Source organism: Carettochelys insculpta, chromosome 7 (assembly GCF_033958435.1).
Source record: "Carettochelys insculpta isolate YL-2023 chromosome 7, ASM3395843v1, whole genome shotgun sequence".
NCBI lineage: Eukaryota > Metazoa > Chordata > Testudines > Carettochelyidae > Carettochelys > Carettochelys insculpta.
In genome coordinates this window covers 36996953-37009007 of record NC_134143.1, presented here as the reverse complement: position 1 = coordinate 37009007, position 12055 = coordinate 36996953, and the positions used below count along the sequence as shown (strand labels likewise).

At 38.7% G+C, this 12055-nt stretch overlaps 1 protein-coding gene across 1 annotated transcript in view; it reads right to left on the bottom strand.

Annotated features, from left to right (window-relative positions):
* Window positions 1-12055, bottom strand: part of PCDH15 (protocadherin related 15) — a 695579-nt gene that overhangs the window by 197845 nt on the left and 485679 nt on the right. The window contains exons 21-22 of the mRNA XM_074999591.1: window positions 5020-5160; window positions 2319-2431 (exon numbers count right to left, since the gene is read on the bottom strand). Of these exons, the coding sequence (XP_074855692.1) occupies window positions 2319-2431; window positions 5020-5160 (254 nt within the window). The remainder of the gene's footprint in view (window positions 1-2318; window positions 2432-5019; window positions 5161-12055) is intronic.

Below are 12055 nucleotides of genomic sequence, written 5' to 3'. Positions count from 1 at the left end.
ATTTCTAGAAACATATATATTTGCTCCAAATTCAAATGTTGCAAATTAAATTGTCCAAGGCCATGAGTATTTGTTGTTTATCAATTTTCAAAGAGATTGGTATGAACTTTTACGATCATTAGAGTTTAAAATAAACTTTGCTACTTATAACCCTTTTGGTGACTATTATTCTCTATTATTCGTATTATGGAAACACCAAAAGGCCTCAGTCAGAATTGGGACTCAACAGTGCTATATGAATGGAGTGGATGAAAAGTGGCTGAATGAATGGTCTGGATGAAAATTAACCTGACGAGAGGACACCTAAGGTTTGCATCATGGATACTTTGATTACACCTGTATCATTAACATTTCATAAAGATGTTAAGACAAAACTTCACATTGCCTTCATTCTAGGAAAACCATGGGAACAGTGTTCTTAATGGGACAAACTTCCAAATAATCACTGTTTGAAATATGCCATTTTCAGCAACTGAATTTCTCCAGTGGATATAGCTTGCTAATATCCAGGAGGTGTGGAAAGGTTTTAGAAGTTAAAAAGGAGGCTGTGGCACCACCAGGTAACTCTACTGGTGTCATGTTAAGAAAGATTTCTCACATTTGTACTGGAATTTGTGGGGCCATAGGAAAAGTAGCATAGCAGACATTTGGTTGCAGGTCAAGAGAGGGAAATCACATGTAGACCACGGTCCTCACCACAGCCTTTCCAGTTTCCATAACATTCCTCAACACAGACCACAGACCCTGGATGCTCTGCACTGCAGTAGCAGCTGAGTTCCATATCAGTGCAGAAGATGGGATCTTGGGTCATGTCTACACTTAGTAAAAACTTCGAAATGGCCATTCTAATGGCCAAATTGAAGAATACTAATGGTCACTGAAATGCATATTCAGTGCCTCATTAGCATGCTGGTGGCCGCGGCACTTCAAAAGTGCCGCAGTTCGCTTCCACGCTATATGTCTACGCTGGGGTCGTTTTCGAAAGGACCCCATCAACATCGAAATCTCCTTATTCCTATAAGCTCATATGCATTTTAGTGCTTCATTAGTATTCTTCAATTTGGCCATTAGCATGGCCATTTTAAAGTTTTTACTAAGTGTAGACATCGCCTCTGCGTTGAGTGGTGTGCTCCACTTATGGAACTAGTAAGTATGATGCAACCTAAGAGAGTTTAGTTTTGTGGTTGCAGTGTCCAAAAAGAATGGACAGAAACATGACTGCTTCAATTACCTCAGAAACAAGTACAACAGCATGAAAGGAAGAGGCATTCTGTGCTCCAAACTGATTACCCAAAGGTAAAACAAGGTGTTGAGAAATTCAACAATAGGACACCCTTTATTCTTTGCACATTTGCTCCAGTAAGGCAATCAGATTTGTAAAATGCTATGCTAATTTATGCCCTCCTGCAGATTTATAGAGAAGAGAGGATTAAAAGGAACCAGAGAAGTTCACCTCAACAAATTCCTTCACATTTTTCCTCCTGTGGGAAGGATTTGGATGGCTGTGAAAAAGCAAGTCACAACAGCCTCCTAAAGTCACACATACCTAGAATTGACAAATAAAGAGAGCTGTATCCAGATCTCATGCACTGTGATGATGTCTGTGCAGCTCTTTTAAGCTATGCCCTCCCAGTCATCCCATACATGTATATGTGCATGCACATGCTTCCTTCCTCTCGCTCTCTCACTGAGGTGTTGCAGGTTAACAATGCCACAGCTAATGACGCCTCTAGTAGCACTGATTTAGGGACATACTTCCACTGCAACATCTTCCCCCATCTTCTTGGCAGTGCATTCATAGAGAGATATATATGTTTAGACAGCAACAGTATTCTTCCCTTTGTGTAACTACGCCAGATTAGCTTCTTTTGCTCATAGGAGTCAATACTTTCAAAAAATCAGCCCCCTTTAATGTGTCTCTTGCATATATAAAAATTGAGGCACCAAGAATTATTAAACATCTTTGAATAAAAATGGTCGAATCTGCCACACTGATGTAATAAAAGCTGTAATTACACCACTATAATCAGTAAATATGGCCGTTCTTTCTATGCCTGAGAACAAACAATTGTCTAGAGATATAACAGTCAATAACATGAGACTAAAAATGAATGACTACACTGTTAGCTCTCATATCACTACAAATTAGCACATTGAGGTAATAATTTACTGTGCTAAAAAGTTTAGGATTGTACATGAAGCGTAACAGAGTGGCATCAGCAACACACACTGTTAGTCACCAGACAGGAGTTCAAAGAGCGGCTGTTTCAAACGCATCAAAAGAAGTATTAGTGACAGAAACAAAACTAACACTATACCTGTATTCTTCCTGTGTAAATCGTGGAATTACTGAGGGTTGCAATACAGCAATTTCGACAGTGGTGGTGTTGAGCTTTACAGGATCTCCGTCATCATATGCAATGACTATCAACTATAAATAAAAGTCACTCAATTAATATGGACAGGAATATTTATGTTATTTTCCATCCAGGATACTCTTACATTTTCAAGAGCCCACAAACCAGATGTCAATTTTAAAATGCAAATCAGATCTATTATCAAATAACATAGGGACTTACTATACAGGCAAAGCAACCCAATATCCAGCTATAGGCTTAACTGCTCATGCCAAGGTTAGTAAATATTTAAGCAAAGACATGCACTTACTTAATTTGAACAAAAAGCAGTCAAGTAGCACTTTAAAGACTAGCAAAATAGTTTATTAGGTGAGCTTTCATGGGACCCACTTCTTCAGACCATAGCCAGACCAGAACAGACTCAATATTTAAGGTGCAGAGAACCAAAAACAGTAAGCAAGGAGGACAAATCAGAAAAAGATAATAATCTTTTTCTGATTTGTCCTCCTTGCTTACTGTTTTTGGTTCTCTGCGCCTTAAATATTGAGTCTGTTCTGGTCTGGCTATGGTCTGAAGAAGTGGGTCTGTCCCACGAAAGCTCACCTAATAAACTATTTTGCTAGTCTTTAAAGTGCTACTTGACTTCTTTTTGTTTTGATAGTGTATAGACTAGCATGGCTTCCTCTCTATTACTTAATTTGAGTCTCTCTGTTCTCTGATACAAAATGCAGGCTTCAAAATGCAGTCACAGCCTAGAGGATATTCTTTAAACTACTGGTCGATTCCCTTAATATAGCATTTAATCAAACCAAGATACAGTTGAAACCATTTCTGTTCTTCTGACATGACAGGTAAATCCAATTTTCCAAATCCTCATTTTGTAGACCCTAAATCTCTTTGCTGACAATAGACTAACATATGTTATCTGTTTTTAGAGATCATTTTTACAAACTAAGGGGAGCTTGCCTTCAAGAGCAAGACTATCCCATGATTCAAAATAACATTAAATGTTGTTATACCAACCTAACTTTGGAAACATAGATACATTTTAATACTATTTTGTAATAGTTTTTTTCTGTTTTCTCTTATTATAGATTTCCCTCTTCCTGGATCTGAACATTATTTCACCTACTGTACCATCATGAATTTTAAATTAAATAATTCCCTGAAAAAAGCTTTTCAGATTGAGAAATATCATATTGCCAATTTGTCAACAGAATGTGAATTCAGTGTAGCTAAAAGAAAAATGTTCCTCCCCTGGCCCCAACCCAGCCCCAGCCTGGATCCACCACGGCCAGGGAAGAGGCATCCCATCCCATGCCCCAACCTAAACCTGTGAGAGCTGGAAAAAGATAGCTATTCTGCAGCCCCAGCCCCTGACCTGCTATAGTGATGAGAAGCATCTCTGCCTTCCAGCCCAGGTGCTGCTGTGCAGAGAGAGAGCTGGGGAACAGTCCTTTCTCCCTGAGGCAGCGTGCACCCCAAAGTCCTCCCTAGTGCCCACGGCTACACGACATGCTGGCACTTCGTAGTGTGACACTTCCAATTTGCCGCATGGGAGAATTAGCCTAATGAAGGGCTGCATATTCATTGCAGCACTTCATTAGTAATCTCCCATCAGCCTGATTACCATGCCCCCTTTGAAGAAGGGGGCAAGTGTAGACATAGTCTAATTATTCTACATTTGACCCTTTGTCTTCAGATACAATAAAAACAAACCACAAAAAACCTTAAGTCTTATTCAAATTATTCTTGGCAATTATTATTTTTTAGACTATTGTTTTCATAAATTGAAAATGACACCAGAGTTTCATAAGAGCTTTCCAGTAAAATTCTTACCCACCATCACACAATTAATAAAATAAAGATTTTCATCCTATTAAATTATGTTTCACTGATGCTTCTTGCAAGACAAATACACAGACAGATAGCCAGTATTACAGAGACTTATTTCTCCATCTCTTCCCCTTTGAGATAATTCTCAGATGTATCTGGAATCAAACTGTCCCAACGTGCACTTTGTGTGACCTTACTGAAGTCAATAGCTTTGGATGGAGTATGTGACAGGGGAGAATTAGGTCCCTCCCTATATGACTTCAAGATCCATTCTCCCATCCATTCAGAATTAGAGTACCCTGTCACAACCACTGTCAGTGCATATGTGGATGACCGACTGTTTCTCTATTGGCATTTAGGCACTGCACAGCCACACTGCTCATTAGCAGACATGAGAGAGACCATTAATATTTTCCCACAGAAACCACAAAGATTACTTCACAGATCTCATAGCGTCAGGTAATCGAAGCACAAACAATAAGGGGATGGAGTCTATGTCTCCTATATGACAGGAAAATAAAATGCTAGTAGCCCTTGTGGCCCTCAGGATTATTTTTGTACTCACTATTGATACAGTTTCTTTTAATGAAAAAAACAAAACAAAAACAAAAACTAAAAATACTATGTTCAGCACAGTAAGCCATATAATATTTAGAAAAGAGGAAACAAACTTTCAATTCAAACTACATTTTCTTGTATCATAAATGAACACTGCTTACAGCTGGAATTATTTCAAAGTAAATTTAAAACCAAACGTAAAAATGAAATAACGTGTCATAGTTAATATTTTATTAACGTATATGCAAATGCTTGATGTTATTCATACCTTAAATATTGTACTGGGCTCTTCATTAAGATTTACTCTGGTTATTACACGTCCTGAATTTTCCTCTACATCAAAAATGCTGCCACTGTAAGGAAACTGGATGACATCTACTTTGTATCTTACATGACTTGCTGGTGTACCCTGCAAGGCAAATGCATATTTACAATTATAAGGATTCAACACAAATATTTAAATATTTTCTTATTGCACAAAATAAGATGTACAAAGAATGGGATAGAAAACAACATTTAATGTATTATTACACAGATTAATGTCGATCCCCACTGGGAAAATGATGTTCATTTCTAGAGATTGTCACAAAACAGCTGATGCTGCAGAGGTTCCAGAAATGAGTGATGAAAATGATTAGAGGTTTGACAGGATTTCTTCATGAAGAAAGATTGAAGTGACTGGGGCTGTTTAGCTTAAAGAAGATATAAATCAATGGGAGGGAGGAGCACACACAAAGTAATGAATAGAACAGAGAAGGTACACCTCACAAAACAAGAGCAAGGGGACATTCACCGAAATTGAAAACTGATAGAAGGAAATAATTTAATGTAACCTTAGGACCCTGCCTCCTTCTTCAAACATAACTGAAAAATGCACATGACCACCTTTGAACTTTCCTTAGCTATGTCCATTTACACATAGAATAACATTAGCAAACTATGAAGAGATTGCATTAGAAAATTGTGTGCATATGCAAATAGCTTTAAACCACTATAATTTTGATATACTTAACCTATTTTCACCAGTAAACTAAAAGACACCTTTGTAGCATGGGGACTCTCCGTCACATTTCAAGCTACAAGTTCAGGTGTTGCACTTTGTATAAATCAGTGATTGGCAACCTTCTCAGTAACATGACACACCTCAAGGAGACAAACACTTCCAAGGCATACCCACTTATTCTGCTCAATCAACTGCTCATAAACATCACACTTACTTACATTTACTATGGTTATTGCCTTACTAGAGAGGTTTGCAACTTAGTGCAAGAAACAAACTAAATAAGGATCAAATGCATTAATGTTGCATATCCACTACATAATATACCATCTTCGACAATGAGCAGACACATTTTCAAAATCTGCTCAACTCAACTATTTCTAACTATTAATAGCCCTAAATCTGTTCCATATGCAGCATTCAGCCCAAGCATCTGAATTTCACCTTTTCATGTTATGAATTTCATATTTGTAACAATATGTAACAGGGCCACCTGAGTCACAGCTGGCATAGGGTTGGTCAATTTTCCCCATGGTGTCTCTGCAAAGAACTGCTGTGAGGGGAAATGATGATCCCACAGGAGTCTTTTCACACCAGGAGGCAGCTGAAATCCTGCTTCCTGGCCTGAATGTGCTGGCAGGAAACCTGACCCACTTGCTCTGGGAAATCGGGAAGGAAGAGAGGCCAGGAGCCCGTTGGAGCTGGGACGTGGTTTAAATCCTGCATCCCAACTCCATCAGACTGGTGGGGAGGAGAGCCTGCTTTCAGGACCTCCACCCCACACACACACACGTGTAATTGAGTAATGGCTGAAATTTTCAGCAGTTGATGAATTCCTCAATATCCCTAGCATGACATGCATTCACTGGCCTGCCATTTTTTTGCACATTGGCAGGCCCAGGTTTCCCACTAATCAGTGGTTCCCAACATTTTCACAAACATACTTCAATGAGACAAATGTTTCAGCTGCCTCCTGGTGCAAACAAGCTCCTGTGTGGTCAGCATTTCCCTCATGGAAGCTCCATGAAGAGCCACAGTGGGGGAAAACTGACCAACCCCATGGCAGCTGTGACTCAAGCTTGGGACCATGGGCATAAATAAGGAAAAGTTCATTGAAAGCAGGACTTGAATTTGGATCTTCCACATTCCAGGTGAATGTCTTAACCAATGGGCTACTGTGTATAAAGAACATAAGATCAGCCATACTGAGTCAGACCATAGGCCCATTTAGGTGTTATAGGCCCATTAAGGTGTCATTGTCAACAGAATCATAGTCTCCTTGTTGTCTGTGAATGGTGCTTAAAGTCCCTTTATGAATTTAGTCCCCTGAATTTTTTTGATCCAGAATTACTTGATGACTTGGTGCCAAACACTTAAAAAAATTGGGTTAACCTAAACCTAGGGAATAAACTCATCGTTCATAACATTTTACCCAGCTCTAGTCCTGACCAACTCCAAATGGATCCTGAAAATTACTTCTCAGAATAGGAATGTTTGTCAAACCTTAACTATCCATGTTTTTACACCAATAAGAACCCCAACAGTTACTTTAGCAAGGACAAATATTGTAACGGCTGTAAATAGAGTCCCCCCTCCCCGGCTTTTTTTTTTTTTAAACAAATGTGAAACACTGAACAAGGCCAGGTCATATGTGAATAAGCTGCATTGTGACCCAGTTTGTCAGGTTGCAATTCCTGTGATGGGGTACCAGGTGCATACCCATGGGTCAGGAACCACCTCTGCAGAGTTAGCATGCAATAGGCTTGTTCTGCGCTGTGCTGCCCAATCATTCTACTTCTGGAGGCAGGGGAGTGGATAAAACAAAATATGAGATGCTCCAAAATAGAACAAAAGCTGTTATAAAGAATAAAAATAATGTCATGAGTCTCTAGGTATAAGGCTTTAAGCATCAAGGAATCAACTAAGCACTGACTGATGAAGATCAGAAAGAAACCAGTTTATGTCTGTGGGAAAATTAATCTATAAGTGTCCATTTTGGAGTGTCTGGATACCTACTAGGACATAAATGGTACTAGCTACTGTCAGTGACAAGACACTGGACTAAACAGACTACTGGTCAGATCCTATATGTAAATTCCTCTGTTCCAAACACTTTGGGTGCATCTACACTAGGAACCAACTTCAAAGTTAGACACTACATTGAAGTAGCCAGCAGAGAGTCTACACTCATTTTTCCCTTACTTCAAAGTTAACTTTGAAGTAGGGAGCCCAACTTCGAAGTCCTTACTCCATTTCTGGGAATGCAGTAGTGCCCTACTTCGAAGTTTAACTTCGAAGTAGGGTATGTGTGGATGCTCTACTTCAAGTGAGCAACTTTGAAGTTATTTTTTCAGTGTAGACACAGCCCTTGTGAGTTGAATTTTAAACCGACTGTCCACCAATTGATACTGTAATAATTATATGCTTTGGGCCAAATTCTGCTATTACTCTTTCGATTCTGCTGAAGTTGATTAAGTTACATACTTGCAATTGATAGTAGTATTGGGATGTAATTTTTTTTTTTGGTTTCTAGCTGACATAATAAGGAAGAGTAGCAGTCCAGCTGTTCTCTGGAGCACTTTTTCTTGTCTGAACAAGTATTCTGGAGGCATATGTCACTCAAAGAGGAAGAAGATGGGTAAGGTTATGGGCAGATGCTCAAGTACACATATACTGCACTCCTGTAGGGATGCATATGCTGCCCTTGACCTGCTTGAGAGGGAATTCTACCACTCAACATGCAGCTGTGCTTTAAAAGTACCGCTGGACTGCTAGATATCTGATTTTGGTTTACATATAGAATCCAAAAATCTACAGGATTTACTCTTCACTACCTGTCTAGGGCTGCTCACCAGTGCTGATGGATAACACAATTTATCACCTTAATTTTAAATAGCTGCTGCAATTTATGTTATATACTGAGCTCCAATATATGAAAAGGGATTTATTATAAAAAGGCTGTCTGTCCATCCATGTGTGTCACAGATCCCAGACGCATTCACTACCAAAAAATAAATTAAAAGGGAAAGCAAAGGAAAGGCAAGAGACAAACTGAGTAGTGAGAGATTATGACAAATTAATTTGTTAGCTACTGTAACCTGACATCATGATGCATTTACATTACAAACAAAATAAATAGCATTTTCTAATAGAAGCTGATTTAATTGACTTCATTTCTGTTAATAATACCTCAAATAAAGTCTCTTTAAAAGGATTCAATTAACTAGCTCAGGGCTGGGCTACCACACACAATGGGCTACCACACACACTTCTGGTTGATCTACCAACACAACTGCACTCTCCAGTTCAGCTCTCAGTAAGTCTTTAACAACATGTGACCCTTTTAATCTAAATAAAAGTTGCATATTTTGGACAGAGTATAGACAAAAACTTTAGTTATTTTATATAAAATCAAGCTACAATATGTGAAGTTTAACTCTCATGAGTGTAGTGGTACATTTCCCAGTAAGGTAGCCTACACTTACAACAGTATTAAATGACAAGCAGTATTTTAATATGACTTGGATTGATTTGTTTTTTGAAAAATGAAAAGGGTGCACAGATGGAGAAGATAATGAAAGTCTCCAGCCCATCTACACTCTCACGACATGAGTCAGGCCAAAAAAAAAGGGGGTAGGAAAATACAATGACACACTTGAAGACTGAAGTTTCTTTTATTAGATTGAATGAGTGTTATAATTTTATAAATTTATTGGTTGGATAAATGTTATAATTGTAATGTTATATTTTTGCTCACAATATCTGACTCTTTTCTAAAGAGCAGAGAGTAGGATTGACTCTTTACTGACACAGCATATATCAGAGGGGTGGCCCAGTTAATCTGTATCTTCAAAAACAACAAGAGTCCTGTGGCATCTTATAGACTAACAGCCATTTTGAAGCATAAGTTTTCATGAGTAAAGACCCACTTTATCTATAGCTTAGCCTATAAGGTGCCACAGGACTCATGTTGTTTTTACACAGCATAATAGAAATTCAGATTTTGCATTGAAGAATATTATTTTTTTTCCAATTTGTTTAAGGTCGGACAACCATTATTTGAAAATCAACAAATAATCCAGAGTTGGCGGGGGGAGGAATTTGCTTAATGAAGTGTTGCATATGCACCACAGCACTTCATTAATAAACTCCCAACATCCTACTTAGCATCCTCTCTTCCAAGTAGGGAGATAGTGTAGACTAGCCCATTGTTTCTTCCCTGTTTGAACACCACATTTTGCTCTCACAGTGTTTGAAGCATAGTTTACAAAAACTGCTTGATTTCAAAGACCATGAAGCATTTCTTTGAGAGAATATTGCTAGAAATTTGTAATATTACAATTGTTTACATTACAATTAAAAAGAAACACGTGTATTGTTTACTTACAGTGCTATTATTTAAATGTATGTAATTATTAACATTAATAATTTTGTTCAGGAAGTGATAATGGTGGGCCACAGTCCTTACCGCAGCTGTACAGCTGGATACCAGGGAAAAATGGTTTGGGAACTCCTGAACTAATGTATCCATTGTCCCCTGATTGACATTCCATTAGTAACTCTCTAGTAACCTTTAAGGAACAACCTTTAATTATCAAGTCAAAGTCCATAAGCACTGTTCAAACAATAGTTGGTCTTACATTACATAAATGGCTGGATCTTTAAGTGCTTGTGGTGAGCCTTACAATTCATAAAGTCTCAGAGCGTTAGCCGTGTTAGCCTATAGCTTCACAAAGGACAAGCAGTCCTGTAGCACTTTAAAGGCTAACAAGAGTATTGAGTCATGAGCTTCTCTGGGTAAGTCCCACTTCTTCAGATGATTGGAGTAATCTATCAAGTGTCATGTTAAACAAAGTACAGGAGTACTTATCTCTGTGAGGATTAGAGAGTTACAGCTGTTAGCCTGCTGGGAGAAATGCTGCTGGTGACAACAAACACTGAGGCTATGTAATGAAAGTGTTGCTGCTGTAAGAGCTCTTCAAGGCTTTGCAGGGCCTAGAATCCCCTTGGAGCTTAATATAAAACTTACATTTTTGCCTTAAAGTATTTTCCTATTCATCAGTGCCTTCTCTCAATCTCATGAGAGCTACTGTTTTAATTTATTTTTCCAAATTTACATTTTTGCTCTTTTATATTGGTTAACATGAAATCATTTATATTTTTGTAATTATCAGCCTATTCTATTACGTTTCTAGTTGCTTTTCTTCTTTGCCACGAGGAACGAGCTGTGCTCTCTTTCCAGTCAGAGACACAATTCCTCTTCCACAACTGGCAATTCTTTTTCAGATTGCTTTCCCATCTGGAAAATGTGTAAACTTTTCTTCTCTCACTCTTTGCTACTTTGCATACTGGCATGATAAGCACACAGACAGGATGAGCTCTGACCCTTGTTCAATATCGAACACAACCCTAACCTGAATGATTAGTGCAAAAAACCAATAACTGTATTACTAATGAAAGAGGCAAACTTCCAAAATGTACTTTCCCTCAACCTATATTACAGGAGGAGTGAGGAAGAATTCAAGGATGAATGTAGTATTCAGGGAGGCCAATATTGGACACATTTTCAGCAATAAATCGTGCAAAATATTAACATCTAAGCAAACCAATTTATTCTGCAGAGAGGAACACAATTAAATAAACACTGGCAATTGAAATGACATCATGACAAAGATGAATGGATAAAATCAACTGCCAGTGAAAAACCATCCTCCAGGCTTCTTAAATCAGCATTGCCTAAGGTGAGTTTAGTTAGTGGGACAGTGCACGACACCATTGTCACATGATTGGATATTTATATTGGGTCTGGGAGCCATTTTCATGTCCAGTGTGGCTATTGGTCCCAAATATTGTGTTATGGGGGCAGGGCATGTGGGCTGTCTAATGAAAGCTGAAGATGCCCTGAACCTATGTATGTTACTTATATGTCTGTATCATGTATGTAGTTAAAGTTATAGGCTAGGTCTACACAGCATGGCTTTCTCAGAAGGTCCATGCTAAAGAGCAGCCTCAAAATTGCAAATGGCCACTACTTAGAATGATCCCATGGCTCATTAGCATAGCCATGCAAGAGCTCGGTCTCAGCGGGGGGAGGGGAGGTGCCCACAGTAAAGACCCTGTGTGGACGTGCTCCTGCCAGCAAAAAGCCCCTCTGAATTTTTTCAGAAATAAGGGGCTGGTGACAGAGGGGCTTTTTGCTGGCAGGGGCACATCCACACGGCCTCTTTACTGACGGCACCTCATTCTGCTGAAACCAAGCTGTCGTGTGGCTATGCTAATGAGCTGCATGACAATACTAATGAAC